We start from the raw sequence: 18408 nt of genomic DNA on the forward strand, positions 1-18408 counted from the left end.
AATTCTGATAATTAGATTTGAAGTTTATGATATATATGAGAAACAAGACTAAAAATCAATGAAAAAAAACAGAAAATAGTACAAAATGATTTTATAAGAAAAAGAAGAACAAGAAATGTTGTGGGGACAAAAATAACCTTGATATCGGGACGCAGATGATTATGCCATCGTTCCCTACACTGTTTCCCTATTCTTCCCTCCATTTTATCAGCTATCAAAGCCCATTTTCTCAATCCATATTGCTTCACCAACTTAATCAGTCTCCTGCATGGATCCGATCCAAAAGTTTTCTCCTTTTAAAATAACTTTAGCTTATGATCGTCTAATATTATATTTATGCAAAACTCATGTATTCCTTTAAACAAGAAAAATCATGAAACTCAACCTGTCTTCCTCTTCGGACCATTGACCCTTTATCCACTTTGGTGTACCAGAAGAGCCACCTTTATCCGTACTTTTCACATGATCTGAACTCTCTTCTGCTAATTCGACAATGTTAGCATTTGAGTGAAAAAATTCGTTCACAAATCCAGTCTCTTGTCCAAAACTCCAGTCCAAAACCCCGTCTGTCGAGTTAATGGTTGCACCAAAACCAGAAGAAAAGTTGGAAGAAACATTTGGATAACTTATACAAGTGTTGAACAAGGTTTCTGGATTAGAAAAATTATTTTGATCCCACAAAAACTTATCAATGGCAGTAAATGGAGGGCTAGGTTGAATCAAAGAAATTGAACTGTTTCCCAAATTTCCATGGAAAAAGCCTCGTCTTCCACCACCTTCCATGAATGAGAGAATAAATCAAGAACTAATTATATGCAAACAAAAAAGCTTTCCTCAAAGGAAAGTTTGCATTTTCTTCGAACACAGTTTGCAGCACTGCAAAAGTGGGAGAATTGAGCTTTCAGTAAGCCTTGTACCGAGCTGCATGCAATCACAGCCTTTGATTTGAGAACTATCCAAGGGTTGAGAATTTGAGAAGACAAAAAAAGAGATGGAGAGACTAGTGGGTCGTCATTAAATTACTATTATTCAATTGCAGAGTAATACCGGTATTAATTATGAGCTTTTTGTTTTTCTTTTAAAAGTAAGTACACATATTTTCCAATTCTAACCATTTTTGTATGCTTTCTTTCTTCTTACAAAGTATATGCATAATCCTTTTGTGATACTACCTACTACATGGAATTCATATACATATATGTATGTGTGTGTGTGATTGAAGACATGAAAATATTATGAAATATAGGCATTCGCTTGTGTTAAGGAAAAAAGGTATTAGAATTTTTAATATTAAAAAGATCAAGAAATTTGGATCAACATATTGCGGTACGTCACGCTCGAATACTCTTTTATATAGAAAGATATATATTTAATCGGCAGACACCATCATGATATGCATAACACACATTGAATGTTAAGATTATGGAAAAATTTTAAATGTTTACAACTTATATTAATTATTTATGAATGATTTTATGGTCAAGACAAATATAATATATATGCTCTGTCGTAAAGACATAAGTTTTAAAAATCATGAGTTGTAATTCAGTTAGTATTTTACAAATTCACATTTTTACATTGTGAATGAAACTATATATTAATCATATAAAATGTTGACAACATTATATTAGCCAAGATTAAAGTGGGATGTTTTTGTGCTTTTATGGTCATTAAGTTAGGGAGGAAATGAGGGAGGACTCTAAGCCTCATCTTAAAGGCTGTATCAATGTGAATTGTTAATTATAGTATGAAACGAACTTATTAGGTGATCAAAATAATTCATTGAGTAACAAAGTGACAAAGATTCTTCGTTCATTTTCGAAATTTTGTTCGGTTCAATTTCAACAAATATTATTCCAAAAAGTAATTCAAATCATTTTAAGATTTATGATTAATTCAGCACCATGTTTTTGTTTTGCGTAAGAAATTGGAAAATTTTCTATGTATTCAGAAGGTCATTGTTTTATTATAATTTTTCTATCTATCCAAGAAAGAAAATTTTGGTCAAACATGTTAATTAAGTCTAAGAAAGACGCACCCAAAGTTGTAAAATGCTTATATATGACATGCAACCGAATGAAATACTAGCTACTACTTTTTACAATCTTCAAGATACGAATTATCATGACGCATGCAGAGTTAATTGTAACAAGGAATACAGATAGTTAATAACGAACCTCTAATTTTCATGTATACATATATCCTTAACTCTTAAGGATGACTCGTTTGCAATTATTAAGGTTGAAAAGGGTCACTACGTGGATACTTATAAATTGTGAGAAAAAATTACCATTAATCAACCATTTTAATTAGTTTATGTTGATAAAAATATATGGAAAAACAGGACAGATATGCAGTAAACCAAACAAGCGTGCTGTTCACGGTAGAGTATGACTAATGTATAAAATCAGCAAATCAGTATCTTGAAGAAAACAATAGAATAATGCTTAATTAAATCAAACCGAGGCCTGTAGCTTGTACAGTTTTCTTAAAACAGATTCGCCCCCTCCTGTATGTGCTCCGAGGATTCAGCGGACGTCTGTTTCCCAGGATACAACGGGCAAACCAGCAGAGTTGCAGCACAAAGCACTATGCTAGCGAACAGAATCAGTACCTGAACTTTATCAGTGAACAGAGCAGAAGCAGAACAGAGCAGAAGCAGTACTGTAGCAGCAGAAGCAGCAGTACTGTAGCAGAACAGAAGCACTGTAGCAGAAGTTCTACTGTAGCAGAACAAGCAGAGGAACTGTAGCAGCAGAAGAAAGTGGATTTTTCGGTCTCTCTTTCTAGGCTAGGCACATCCCCTATTTATACATGTCAATAACATCCATATGAAAGGTCACATGTTGCCTTAAATATGTCTTAAAGATGGTAGATGAAGCACCAACAGTTGGGGAGATGAAGCACCAATAGTTATGCCATGCGAAAGGTCTCAAGGGCATGTGAAAGGTCTCAACAAAAAAATAACAAAAGATGGCATAGACTGCTAGGCAAATTTTGTCTTGATCGGTCCGACATTCGACGCGCCCAGGTCGCGTTCGTACGCTTGCACACGAGTCAAGCCATTTTTCCACTGCAAATCGGGCCCATGATTTGCACCCCCCCTGCACCTGTGTGCGCGAGAGAGAGCCTCTTGATCAATCATAGTTACACCTCCATAAAGTGTAACACAATATAACTTATTTATACCACTTCATTTTTTCAATGTGGGACAAACCCACCTTTCCAAATCTCCATTCACTCGCATGGAAAGCCCATAAGCCTAAAAGCCCACGTTTAATCCAACAATCCCCCACATGAATGGGAATTTAAAGTTATGCGAAAGGATTCCACTGATAAAGTTCAACAGTTGAGTCTTGCATAGGATAGGTAGGTGTTACCCTTTGAACCTTCCTTTGTGAAAGCATATTAATTCAGTGGTTGACAGTAGACGTGATGTCTTTGAACTGTACATCCGTTTATGTGAATGGTGATATACTTCACACAAGACTCTCCCTGATACTATTAAGTTCTCATGATTGTGTTCTTTTTGGCCATGAACACACGCCTGGTTCTGCAAGAGGGTCTAGAATTGAGCCCTGCAATTCCTTCGAAGCGGCCCCACTTCTCTCTCACATAGGTGATTCTATATTGCTTCTTATCAGAATCATTAAAAGCCGTAAGCTTATCCTCAACATTCATTGTTTCATAATAGGAATGGATTAGGGATAACCCCCACAGTGATTCTCTAAATTAGTGCGATTAGGTTGTCCCATTGAACCTAGTTCTTGGGATCTCCAGTCAGCGTAGGTTGGGTTTTCCTTCGCACCAATTTATTCTATAGGCTTGAGCCCCATTCCCCTTGACATTTTCGTAACTAACTCTCTGTTTAACCCTTTGATTAGCGGATCCGCTATATTATCCTTTGACTTTACATAGTCAACAGAGATAACTCCAGTTGAGAGTAGTTGTCTAATGGTATTATGTCTACGACGTATATGTCTAGACTTACCATTATACATTTTATTTTGTGCCCTTTCAATCGCAGATTGGCTATCACAATGTATGCAAATAGCCGGCACATGTTTTTCCCATCCTGAAACATCTTCTAAAAAATGACGCAGCCATTCAGCCTCTTCACCACACTTGTCAAGAGCTATAAACTCAGATTCCATCGTGGATCTGGCTATTACAGTTTGTTTGGAAGATTTCCACGCAATTGCTGCACCTCCTAAAGTGAATACAAATCCACTTGTAGATTTTGAGTCTTTCGTATCAGATATCCAATTTGCATCACTGTATCCTTCAATAACAGCAGGATATCTGGTATAGTGCAGTCCATGATCACGAGTGTACCTTAAGTATCTTAGCAATCTGATAATTGCTTTCCAGTGTTCAACTCCTGGATTACTCGTAAATCTACTCAATTTGCTTACTGCATAGGCTATGTCTGGTCTTGTACAACTCATTAAGTACATCAGACTTCCAATGACTCGAGAGTATTCTAATTGAGACATACTCTCACCTCGATTCTTTGATAGATGTTGACTGGTATCTATCGGGGTTCTAGCCAATGCAGAGTCATCGTTACTGAATTTCTCAAGTAATTTTTCAACATAATGTGACTGACTTAGGACTAGCCCTTCTGATGTTCTATGGATTTTAATTCCAAGGATTACATCGGCTAAGCCCAAATCTTTCATGTCAAATCTTGAGTTCAATAACTTCTTGGTGGATTTGATCATCTTATCATTACTACCAATGATAAGTATGTCATCTACGTAAAGACATAAAATGACATATCCCATTTCAGTGTTCTTTATGTATACACATTTGTCACATTCACTGAATTTAAATCCACTTTCCATCATGGCTTTATCAAATTTTTCGTACCATTGCTTTGGTACTTGTTTTAAGCCATACAGAGACTTCACCAGTTTACATACCTTATTTTCTTGCCCAGTCGCAGAAAATCCCTCAGGTTGTTCCATGTAAATTTCCTCTTCTAAATCTCCATTTAGAAAAGCTGTCTTTACGTCCATTTGGTGTACTTCAAGATTCCGCAAGGCGGCAATCGCAAGTATCACACAAATAGAGGTTATTCTCGATACAGAAGAATATGTGTCAAAGTAATCAAGCCCTTCACGTTGATGGTAACATTTAATTACCAATCTGGCTTTATACTTATCTATGGCTCCATCTGATTTCATTTTTCTTTTGAAAACCCATTTACAGCCTAGTGGTTTGCTTCTCGGAGGAAGATTTACTAATTCCCACGTATGGTTTTGTAAAATGGATTCCATTTCGGAATTGATAGCCTCTTTCCATAAAGGTCCCTCAGATGAACTCATTGCTTCCTTGAAGCTTTGAGGTTCACTTTCCATCATGAAAGTGATGAAATCCGGACCAAAGGATTTCTCAGTCCTAGCTCTCTTGCTACGTCTAGGTTCTGTGTCTTGATCAAGCTCTTGTTCTTCATCATTTGTTTCATATAATCTTTTGGATGAACTTGGTTCTTCCTTAGATTTGCATGGAAACATGTGTTCAAAGAACGAAGCATTTCTTGATTCCATTATCGTATTCTTGTGAATATCAGGTATTTGAGATTCATGTACAAGAAAACGATATGCACTACTGTTTTGAGCATATCCAATGAAAATGCAATCCACAGTTTTTGGTCCTATCTTTACTTTCTTTGGAGTGGGTACTGCTACCTTAGCAAGACACCCCCACACTCGCAAGTATTGGTAAGAAGGACTTCTACCTTTCCATAACTCATATGGACTTTTATCTTGCTTCTTTTAGGGCACCTTATTTAAAAGGTAATTTGCTGTTAGAACAGCTTCCCCCCACATGTTCTGTGGTAAACCAGAACTTAATAACAACGCATTCATCATTTCTTTCAATGTGCGATTCTTTCTCTCTGCAATGCCATTTTGCTGAAAAGAATAAGGTGCAGTTCTTTCGTGTTTGATACCGTGTTGAGCACAAAACTCAGCAAATGGTGATTCATATTCACATCCACGATCACTTCTTAGCACCTTAATTTTCTTGCTAAATTGGTTTTCAACTTCACTCTTATATTGGACAAATTTGTCAATAGCTTCATCCTTACTTTTGAGGAGATACACATAACAAAATTTTGTGCTATCGTCAACAAAAGTGATGAAGTATTTATTTGCACCACGAGTTTGTACACCTTTTAGATCACATATATCACTGTGAATTAGATCAAGTGGTTCACTATTTCTTTCAATAATTCGAAAAGATGATCTTGTTAGTTTTGCCTCAACACAAGTTTCACATTTGTGTTGTTTATCAATTTTGAATGCAGGAATGCTTTTCATGTTAATTAGTCTATGAATTGTATCGTAATTAACGTGTCCAAGTCTACCATGCCATAAACAAGAAGACTCAAGCAAGTAAGCAAAAGTATTAACTTTATTCATCACAGGCTTAACAGCCAAAACATTGAGTTTGAATAACCCATTACAAACATAACATTTGCCAACAAACATTCCACTTTTCGACAAAACCACCTTATCTGACTCGAATACAATGCGGAAACCATGCTTGTTCAGAAGCGACCCTGACACCAAGTTCTTGCGGATGTCAGGCACATACAGCACATTGTTTAAAGTCAGTTCTTTTCCAGATGTCATCTTTAGGACAACTTTCCCTTGTCCCTTGATCTCGGAAGTGGCGGAATTTCCCATGAATAGTTTTTCACTATTCATAGATTCCTCAAGAGTAGCAAACATCTCCTTGTCGAAGCAAACATGGCGAGTGGCACCAGTGTCGATCCATCACTCCCTTGGGTTAGAACCCACCAGATTAACTTCTGATATTACAGCACATAGATTCATGTTCGAAACCTCTTGAGATATGTTCTCCACCATATTCACCTCTCGGTTTCTCTTTGGCTTCTTACATTCAGATGCCTTGTGACCCATGCTATCACAGTTATAGCATTTTTCAGAGAACTTCTTCTTTGAAACACCTCCTTTGGGTCTGAGGTTCAACTTCTTGTTGGAGGGAGAGAAATTTCTCTTTTTCGAGCTTTGGCCATGCTCGACAACATTTGCCTTAGCGGTAATAGGAGAAAACAATCGTCTTTCCGAACTCTTGTTGTCTTCCTCGATGCGAAGTCTAACAATGAGCTCTTCAACGTTCATCTCATTTCGCTTGTGTTTCAAGTAGTTTTTGAAATCCTTCCAAGCTGGTGGTAGTTTCTCAACTATAGCAGCCACTTGGAAAGATTCGCTCAACGTCATCCCCTCGGCGTGAATCTCGTGAAGAATCACTTGGATTTCTTGAACTTGACTGATAACCGGCTTAGAATCCACCATTTTAAAATCCAGAAAGCGGCCTACAAGAAACTTCTTGGCCCCGGCATCCTCGGTTTTGTACTTTCTGTCAAGGGATTCCCATAGCTCTTTGGTTGTCTTCTTTTCGCAGTACACATTGTACAGCGAGTCTGCCAATCCATTCAGCACATAATTTCGGCATAGGAAATCAGAATGATTCCAAGCCTCCAGTGCACTGACGGATTCAACATCTCCCTCGCCCTCTTTCAGGTTAAGAGCATCCTCGAATAGGAATCTAGCCAGGTTCAGTGTTGTCAAGTAAAACAACATTTTCTGCTGCCACCTCTTGAAATCCACACCAGTGAACTTCTCAGGCTTTTCACCGTGGCTGGCTGGGACAGTAACCGCAGCAGCACGTGGGACAACTTGAGTAGGCACAGTAGGGACAACATGACTAGTTTCCCTTTGCACGCTGGATTCAGTAGCCATATCTGAACTGAAACCACGTAATGAGTAAATCTGTTTTAAGTTTGTTGATAAAAATATATGGAAAAACAGGACAGATATGCAGTAAATCAAACAAGCGTGCTGTTCACAGTAGAGTATGACTAATGTATAAAACCAGCAAATCAGTATCTTGAAGAAAACAATAGAATAATGCTTAATTAAATCAAACTGAGGCCTGTAGCTTGTACAGTTTCCTTAAAACAGATTCGACCCCTCCTGTATGTGCTCCGAAGATTCAGCGGACGTCTGTTTCCCAGGATACAACGGGCAAACCAGCAGAGTTGCAGCACAAAGCACTATGCTAGCGAACAGAATCAGTACCTGAACTTTATCAGTGAACAGAGCAGAAGCAGTACTGTAGCAGCAGAAGCAGCAGAACTGAAGTACTGTAGAAGAAGTTCTACTGTAGCAGAACAAGTAGAGGAACTGTAGCAGCAGGAGAAAGTGGATTTTTCGGTCTCTCTTTCTAGGCTAGGCGCATCCCCTATTGATCGGTCCGACATTCGACGCGCCCAGATCGCGCTCGTACGCTTGCACACGAGTCAAGCCTTTTTTCCACTGCAAATCGGGCCCATGATTTGCACCCCCCCTGCGCCTGTGTGCGCGAGAGAGAGCCCTTTGACCAATCATAGTTACACCTCCATAAAATGTAACACAATATAACTTATCTATACCACTTCATTTTTCCAATGTAGGACAAACCCACCTTTCCAAATTTCCATTCACTCACATGGAAAGCCCTTAAGCCTAAAAGCCACCTTTAATCCAGCAGTTTATATAATCCTTGTTGGTTGCATGTGCTTTCATATATAATATGTGTAAGTATATGTTTTTTTATTAGTAATTTGTGGTGAACTACGAAATCTTTCAACCGTAAAACTACTATTATTTATTTATGTGTGTGCGGTGCAGGGAGGGATCGGAATACACCTTCAGGTGACATGCATGATACCTCAAGATAAATGTCGATGGTATTGTCTTTATTGATATAGCAACTCATCATGTAAAAACCAAGGCTGGCTCTCATGATTTCTAGTCTGGAAATGGCTTAGATAGATTCTTTTTGTGCATGTATTCAACCTGTTCGTGATCATTTTCATTTGTCAATGGGAAATTAACTAGCTAGACGTATAACAAGGGTCTCTATCTCCCACATTCACAGAAAAAGGCTGATCGATTCCCTTGCTGATACAACTATTAGTCACAATTTTTCTGTGGTATGGATCAGAACTGGCTTCCTCATCGTGAGTTGGGAACATATCTTTGAGAAGATATACATAGTGGGGATTTGACTTATGTCACTTATCAATTTTTTTTAATAACTTCGGTTTCTTTCCTTTGAATCTGTTGTTCCCGGCCGCTTAGAACAAGAAAAATCAATGAAAGAAAATAAAAAACGAAAGCTTAATTTTTTTTTAAAAAAAGAAACTTAGAAAGTTGTATATAAAGAATTGTAATCAGGTGAGGGCGATTAAGATCAGTAATATAAGAGTAAAATAAAATAATAGAAAATGATATATTATTTAATTTTATATCCCAAATATTATGATAATAATAGGATAATCTCAGGATGTGTAATCAAATGATAAGTAATTATAATGTAAGGATAAATAATAGATTATATGATATTTGGTATGATTTTAATAAAATGTATTAACTTTTTTGTGATGTCCAAAATACACGTGCTATAATTTTTTTTCCTTTTTTCATCTTTATAAAATTGAATTTACAAGATGTTTTATTTCTCAAAATAAATCCAATTTTTATTATTGATTTAACAAATATTTTATTAATCGTTATTTTCCTTTTAATTAATCATAAACACTGAATTGATTTTTAACCATAATTGTTTTTTGCTAAATAATATTATGATTAAAACTAAAAAATTATGATATTTTAAAATAAAAACAAATTTGTTTTATGAAAAAAGAAAGGATGTCATTTTTTTTTCCTTTCGAAAAAGATGAGGTTGAAGAGGGATAAATACGTAAATGTAACTAACTAGAAAGAAAAATGTACAAATTAAAACATGATTATACATCACACCTATTTAATGTGATTAATTGTCAATAATATTTCAAAACATGATTATACAACACATAATAATATTTCAAAATTTTCAATATCTCAATTATTTCCACAATTAAAAAATTTATTTGTTGTTTTTTTTTCCGTGGAAAAAGTGAATTTTTTTTTTTTACTCTTTTTACTCAATAAAAAAACATATTTTCCATCATTTTATGTTTTTATCACCATATATGAGTTCACCCAATTTTATAAAGGAAACCATATATCATCCAATATTAATTATTACACAGTTAAATAGTATTCTTTATTAATATTTTATGAAGGATATATTGGTAAAGAAACTCCATTATCATTCCTTGTCAGCATCAAAAAATAGGTAATAATTGTCCCTCAAATTCGAAATAAGTCATATGCATAGTGCGTGCCTCATGAGCCCATCGGGCTATCTTAAACTCATATACTCGAGAAGAACATGTGATAAATCGTGAAATTTTTATCAATCTTCTCCAATTATGTGTGTAAAATTATAATAATAATTTATATAATTTTTTTGTTATATGCTTAGTTTTATGTTTAATTTAATAATAATTGTAAGAAATCACTGAAGGGAATATAGTGTAATTTGAGAAAGATAATTTTGAAAATAAATTGTATCAATTTTGAATAAAAATATTGATGTAATAATTATAATTGTAAGAAATCACGGAAAGGTTATAGTGTAATTTGAGAGAGAATTTTGAAAATAAATTGTATCAATTTTGAATAAAAATATTGATGTAAGAGCAATTTAAGATATCGATTCATGCATATACCGATATGTCCACTAATTATCATTTATTCACTCTTGTAATCATACATCATTTCATCCATTATCATTCTCCATCTATCATATAACGTTTTATCCTTTTTACAATATTATCTCATCGCAGCAATATGTATCATGAATAAAATCATCTCAATTTTGTTGATAAGTGGATAAATTTAATGTTAAATAACTATACCAAGATACATAAACGAACAATAGGTTATCAAATCCAAAATTAGAGGTTATACTCGATAGATAATTCTCAATAAATCGGGAAAAAAGTAAAAGAAGTTTGACGGTCATCAGAATCTCACAACAAAGCCAAGGCGGCAGTATCGTATCATTTTACTAACGTTAGTGCATCAAACCAAATACAAGAAAATCTAAACAAGGCTTGCAAAATTTTGATCCTTCTAAAGACGAGAGACAGCCAGGCCATGACTAAGGGTATTTGATTCTACAGTCTATAACCATTTTCTATTCAAACGCCTCGTCTCAGATAAATATTAATGCAGATTGCGTCAGAATCCACAAAATTTACCTCATAAAACTGGAAATGAACAATGCAAGGGTTTCCTATTCTAAGGCTTCAAATCTGTGGGGATGATACTTTGAGAATTGGAGGAGTTTATTGTTGATCCTACGGGGATCATCTTGACAGCAGCAGCAATAGGCATGCCGAGAAACCCAAACAATATGCTAGCGGACCATTGCCGCAAAGTAAGAGGATAGGTGTTGGCAAAAGTACCTAGGAATTCGACAATGATAATCTGGAAGAGAACCGTGCAGCTTAAAACGCCCACAAAAACATAGTTGTCAAGTATGCCTTTGAAGACATTTATTTTCTCCATTTCTCTAGAGCTTATCTCGTTGAAAACCTGTGAGAGGTAAAGATTACCGTGAAATTCTGGAGTTGACAACTTTCGAAGTAAATAAGAACAAAATTTATTGCAAGGAAGAGTAAAATAAGCGTCAATTAGCATAGATTTATGCATTACTTGATTAAGAATTGAGTAACGCAAAATGGAGGAGCTTTAAAGTAACAGACAACATAACATGCATAAGAAAGATTATTGTTTGTTTCATGTTGAAGATTACCTGACAAAAGACAAATGAGTTGAAAATGAGAGTATTGAGAATGGTATCCAAGTTCTCTCCATTAAGATAGAAAACAGATTTTCCTGAAGTTTGAAGATACCATATAACAACGAATTGATAGATAGATTGTCCAAGAATGTTCCTCCACATGACACTGCTGATGAAATTCCCTTTCCGACCAACTGGTTGTCTCCTCATTAAGTCATTATTTGGCGGTTCAGTGGCTAGTGCAAGTGCTCCAAGTGTATCCATGATCATGTTGACCCAAAGAAGCTGAACAGCGGTGAGGGGGGCACTGCCTGAAAGCGTGCTACCAAATGTGAGTACTATTTTCAATCCAAGTTTGCGTACGCATTAAACACATGTTACCTGTCAAGCAGGCTGATGAGAAATTGACAATAAGAGCAACCACATTGACAGTTAGCTGGAATTGAACAAATTTTTGAATGTTAACATAAACCGAACGACCCCATTTCGCCACTGTAACAATGGTGGAGAAATTATCATCTAGAATTATAACATCAGCACTTTCTTTTGCCACCTGGAAAATTGTAAACCACAGAGTAAGTTTCTTTTACATTCACGACACTGGTTTACAAAATGCACACAGAAGTAGAAAATATGAAAAAACTTGCCACTATGATATCAAATATAGTCTATTAACTAACAGAAATTATCACCTCAGTCCCAGCAATCCCCATTGCTAGACCAATATCAGCCTCATGAAGCGCAGGAGCATCGTTTGTTCCATCTCCAGTTACTGCAACAACCTCCTCAAATGTCGACCGCAGATGTTTCACGAGGGTATGTTTATCCATTGGTGAAGAACGAGCCATCACCTTGCAAAGGAATATATCAGACATCAATATAGAATAGTCATATTAAACCACATGCATAAATAAATACTACACAATGTACTTTTTTCAGGCACCAGCTTAATGGCAAGCCAACAACCAAATGAAAGATTTTGGTGGCATTTAATCGGGCTTCCTGTTATTTCAAACTCAAGAATCAAGATTTTTAAAGTCAGTTTTTGAAAGTATCTTTGAATAATTTTATCAGAAAGTGTGTAATTCAGTTTTTGAATCCGAGCGTGAGAATTTAAAATTGGAAATTGATTTAGAGTTAAACATTTACTGGAACTAGTGTGCTGTTAACAAAGCATATATTTTTCAGAGTTGATTTTGAAAGTGGTTGAAAATTAATTTTAATGCTCAAGTGGCAATGGGAAGAAAACACAGAATTGATCATGGTAAACATGCATCTAGCATACGAATACCTGAAGTTTTGGAATAAGCTCCTGCAACTCTTCCTCGTTCTTCATCCGAAATTCTGGTCCTTCAATTGCAATACCATCATCAGTTAGTATGCCACATTCTCTAGCTATTGCCTTAGCCGTGTTTATGTTGTCTCCTGTCACCATTCGCACCATAATGCCAGCTGACTTACAAATAGCAACAGACTCCTTGACTCCAGGGCGAACTGGATCTTTTATCCCAACAATTCCTATTAAAGTATAACCCTCAAATGGGATAGGGTTTTCAACAGAAAAGTCACTTCCAATATCCCTATATGCGAGGCACAGGGTTCGAAGAGCTTCACAGGCAAATTCATCAATTGTATCCTTCATATAAGTGATGGTTGACTCATCCAGAGGAACAACCTCACCATTTGAGTTCAGAAACCTATCACAGGCATCTAAAATAATCTCAGATGCTCCTTTGCAGTGTGCTTGGAAACCTTCTCCAGGTAACTCCAATACTACACCCATGCGCTTCTTCGTAGAATTGAATGGCTCGACTTTGATAATCTTTGACACTCGTCGCTCTGCTAGGAAATCTCCTCCAAGAAAGAGGCCAAATTCAAGAAGTGCAGTCTCAGTTGGCGTACCAAGTATTTCAATTTTCTCATCTGTATTGATGACAATATCTCCTCCAGTGTTGTTGAATATAGATTTTTGAAGCATTTTCACCACAGAATCAGGAATATTGGAGCAGAAATCTGAACTTTTCATAGAGCCACTAACTTCTTTTCTCTTTCCGCAAATGCATGCTTTCACAACCGTCATGTGGTTAGTGGTTAGCGTCCCAGTCTTGTCACTACAAATAGTTGTGGCTGATCCCATAGTCTCACAAGCTGCCAAATGGCGGACAAGTGCCCTGTCATTCATCATCTTCTTCATTGCAAAAGCAAGGCTCAAAGTAACAGCTAAAGGCAACCCTTCAGGAACGGCAACCACAACAATTGTAACGGCAATAGCAAAGTATTCCAGCATTTCCAAGGCTTCATCTCCAGACCAGCTCCAGTAGGAACCTTGATTCATTTTGCGGGTAAAAAGCCCTTGCACCAGAACAGCGAAGGTAATAACAGCAAAAAAGAGACCTATTTTTCCAATAATGGTTGCGACTCCATTCAGTTTGACCTGCAAAGGGGTTTCATCGTCACCGCCTTCACTAAGAGTAGCCATCAATTTACCCCACTGAGTTCTCATCCCAACAGTAGTAACTAGCATTTTGCAGGATCCATCTTGCACTTTAGTTCCAGATAAGAGGAAAGGATTTGTGGATGTCACATTTATGGGTTCACTCTCCCCGGTCAAACTAGATTCATTTATTAACAAAGAATAACCTGAAACAAAGAGTCCATCAGCTGGGACCTGATCCCCAATAGAAAGATGAACAATGTCACCCGAGAGCAAATCAAATATCGAAATTTTTTGTCTGTAACCATTTCTAGTAACCTGAACTGTAATTTTTTTCTTTTCCTTGTCCAAATCCTTGAATTGCAATGACTGCTTATAGTCACTTGTAGCAGTGACAAAGACTACAAGAAGGATACTAGCAACAATCCCAAGTCCATCATGAGCTCCCCTGGGCCATCCTTCAGTTGCAATGCCAACAACTAATGATACAAGAGCACAAAAAGCAAGTATCATGAGGGTAGTATCTTGAAAGGCTTCCCATACAAAAAGCCAAAAGCCCTTTGCAGGGCTCTCTGCGAACTTATTAATTCCATAAACTTCTCTTCTGTGGTCAAGTGACTCGTCTGCAATACTAATCCCATTGGTGAGACAAGTCGAAAGCTTGCCAGCAATACCCTCCACGCCAGAATGAACTTTCAACTTCCTCAAATTATGGCCTTCAACAATTGATCCTAATTCATCAGCACAAATTTCAAAACCTGCCTCCTTGACTGCCTCTGGCGCTGTATAACTTATACCTGGAGGTATTGAGTGGACGATCAGTATAAAGTAACAACAAATGTTAAATCTCAGGTTGCAGTTGCACAAGTTTTTGAAATCTGACCTTGAATAAAGCTCAGAGCAGCTTGGGAAACTAATACGGCTACCCTAAGTTTTTCCTGCAATGCGATAGCATAATCACATTTAGTTTTCCATCGAACAGAACAATAATGATTCTTCCGACAGATAAGGGAAGAATATTGCGCAGCTGAAGACTCAATTTCACATTGCTACATTAAAATTCCACAAGGTTTTCCACCATGAAACACTTCCTAAAATCAAGTAACTTCCATAGTACAAACATCTTAATAATCATATTATCCTAAATGATATGCATAAACTGTATAATTCAACACGGCGCCATCTTTTCCAAGAGTATGTTTACCGCACATCCTTTCATAAAACCCGAATGAATGAAATGAACAAACCATATTTTTTTAAAACCGTTCCATTATTGACTGAACGTTGTTTTCAGAGTTTCGCATGGATTAAGATACACGAGTCGAGAAATTCACACTGCTAGATAAGCAAAAGAAATGGTCAAAAAGCTCAGTTTGTGATAAAAATTGCTAAATAAACGAGTAGTATTACGTGCGATGGAATCCACAAATCACGTTAAACCAATCGACCAAGATGTTGTGCCTGCTGGTCAACGATATAGTTTGATTTGAATTCAATCTCATAACAAGAATAAATTAATTCCCCAAAAATAGAGTACTTCGTTAGGTGGGAACAAGAGATAATAAAAAATAAACAAATAACAGAAAAACAAAGGAAAAAAGTAAAACATCGGACAAAAAAGTCAACGACGACTCAAAAGAGAGAAAGCAAAGATATTTTTGAGGTAACCAGAGAAAGAAAGATTTGAACAATTCAAAACCTGGTTAGACTTCTGGATCTCACGAACTTCGAAACGTTTCGACAGATTAGCAGTGAATCTAAACCTCCTCTTACGGTTCTTCACCAGCCAACACGCTTTCCTCCATCTCTGCAACGCTTCCTCCGATGAATTCTTCGCCTTCACTTCCGAAAAATCCTTCATAAAACTCCCCATTCTAGTCCTAATTCTTCCTATCTATACCGATCCACAAATCGCAGGCCACACTTACAGATCACACAAAATGGCAGTAAATGTCACCTATTCTAACACTACAATACAGCTTCTGGAAGAGAGCAGCTGACGAAGCTGAACATGAACCGATTTTTAATCAGTTTTACCAGTAGAAAAGTAGATTCAAAGGAGTAAAATATAAGCAAGTTGTTGGATGAATGCGATATTTTTATTCCCAAGGAAATAATGATGGAGGCGGAGTGGAAGCAGCGTCGAGGAACATTCAACTACTCCTTCCAAGCATACACACTAGTTACTCCGTACACGTATATAGACTAAGGTCAAATTGGGAAAAAAAATTGATTTCCTCTCTGGATAGTTATAGCTGATAAATTCTCTAAAAAAATATAGTTTTCAATAAAATTAAATATATGTTCTGTTTTCGTTTCGACTTTTTTGGCACCCCAAGAAAAAAGTATAATAAGAACTTGTTTCATTGGCAGTCCTAAAATTAATTAATATTTTATCCTCCACCAATATATCCGCACTAAAATTTAAAATGTTTGCCCCCACGAAATTTCCAATTCTTTTCATTATTATTGTCCTTATTACGACTTTTTCTTTCTTTCTTTCTCTCTCTCTTTTTTGCTTTCTGAGCCTTTCTCCTTCGTTCTTGCTTTTTAATAGCTTTTTGTGATACAAGCCTTTAAATTAACTGGTTAAGAACATATTCGAGGGTTGTCGGGCATGAATATTTTTCTAAATCAGAAATTATAAATATATAAACAAATAATTATAAATTTAAAATTTTGAATAAAACGTATTTTGATTGTTAATAAGTTATATAACCCAATCCTATATTGGGCCTGATTTAAGGCTATTATGGGCCTCTAGGTATATTAATATAACCCCACTGCCCAGACAGAACCACAAATAGTTTGTGATTTTGGTCTTTAAAAAATTGCAGACAAGGAGTTGGTATAAAACTTTCGAGGCCTTGGCCCATTTTGTTACCAGCGTGCTCTAATTCTCATGAGTTGTTGACCAATTTGATTTCTTCAAAATTTATATTAGAAACACTATATCTTGTTGGTCCAGTAATCACCAAAAGTATGTAATTGATACGATTTTTTAAAAAAAACTGTATATTTCCCTATTGTTTAATGTTTTTATAATATAGTTAGATTTTTTTTATTTAAATTCTACCCACTCATTGTTATACTTTTTGATCTACTCAAGCATGAATCACTACGACAACGACGGGCGAACCGCTTGCGCCAACAAATTTGGTGGTGGAGAGATGGGGGAGGTGCCTTCGACGCTAAGCGAACACACTGTAGTCCGCCCTTCTATATGGTTCTTCAGATGCGCCATCATAGTCGACGGAACTGACTTGTCTTTGAAATGGTAATATAAAATTCAATCATATTTAAATTCAAAAAATTTATATTTTGAAACCATATTCTTCTTAGTCTAAAAGTCTATTAGCGGAAGAAGCCCTCCATCCTGCCAGGGAGCCCTCGTTTGGTCCCTTTTGCTTGGTCTGATACGACATGAAAAGCAACAGAGATATTAAATTTCACAAGTAGTAATATTGTATTTAGATTGAGAGAAGGGTAGAAAAAGGGCGATTTAAGATTTTATAATTATGCAAGGCTATATTATTTAGCAAACAAAGATATTTTTAAAAATACAACTTTAGAATACGCTAGAATAATTAAATTATATTTAAAACAAATTACATATTATATTCCGTAATGTAATTCATGTTATATATAATAAATAACAACATTTAAAATATCATCGTTAGGTGTCCTGACATTACTCCAATGATAATATTTAGTGGGATTCGTTGTAAAACATTTAAAATATCATTTAGTCACCCGAAAGTCAAAATTCATACCGGTCGGTTATTCTTGTTATATTACCAACCAAAAGAAACAATATTCGAATTAATATTTATCGGCCGACATCAAATCTCTATATTTCTATTGAATATTGTTTTATATCCTTTTGGGAACAAGATATAATTTTATTTTACTTTTTACAAATTTATGTTTTCGAGAATTAGATTTCGATATTCATAATAAAAATTAATACTCTTATCATTAAAAGTAATATTTTTTCATGGATGACTCAAATAAGCGATCCGTCTAAAAAAATACGATCCGTGAGACCGTCTCACGTAAGTTTTTGTCAATTTTTATTTGGTTTTGATATCAGACTTTTTTCAATGAAATGAAATAAAATATATGTTATTATTATAAATGTCTCACGGAAGTTTTTGTCAATTTTTATTTGGTTTTGATATCAGACTTTTTTCAATGAAATGAAATAAAATATATGTTATTTTTATAAATGCTAACGATGATGAAAATAAATAAATAATTAT

General features: G+C 35.7%; 1 protein-coding gene across 1 annotated transcript; it reads right to left on the reverse strand.

The window, feature by feature from the left end:
- Window positions 1-10882: 10882 nt before the first annotated feature.
- On the reverse strand, window positions 10883-16308 carry LOC142525268 (calcium-transporting ATPase 1-like). Its single transcript, XM_075629499.1, has 7 exons — window positions 15846-16308; window positions 15030-15084; window positions 13004-14943; window positions 12405-12563; window positions 12094-12265; window positions 11725-12023; window positions 10883-11504 (listed from the first exon to the last, which is right to left on the reverse strand). Exons 1-7 carry the CDS (start codon window positions 16017-16019, stop codon window positions 11208-11210), a joined length of 3096 nt encoding a protein of 1031 aa, XP_075485614.1. The 5' UTR covers window positions 16020-16308; the 3' UTR covers window positions 10883-11207.
- Window positions 16309-18408: the final 2100 nt, after the last annotated feature.

The sequence above is a fragment of the Primulina tabacum genome, chromosome 14 (assembly GCF_025594145.1).
Source record: "Primulina tabacum isolate GXHZ01 chromosome 14, ASM2559414v2, whole genome shotgun sequence".
NCBI lineage: Eukaryota > Viridiplantae > Streptophyta > Magnoliopsida > Lamiales > Gesneriaceae > Primulina > Primulina tabacum.

Bases quoted from the DNA above. Each gene is read 5' to 3' on its own strand.
- LOC142525268 (XM_075629499.1), bottom strand. From the start codon at position 16,019: ATGGGGAGTTTTATGAAGGATTTTTCGGAAGTGAAGGCGAAGAATTCA. The intron at 15,085-15,845 runs GTTTTGAATTGT...ATCGCATTGCAG, and splicing joins AGATCCAGAAGTCTAACCAG to GAAAAACTTAGGGTAGCCGT. The intron at 12,024-12,093 runs GTAACATGTGTT...GCACGCTTTCAG, and splicing joins CTCATCAGCCTGCTTGACAG to GCAGTGCCCCCCTCACCGCT.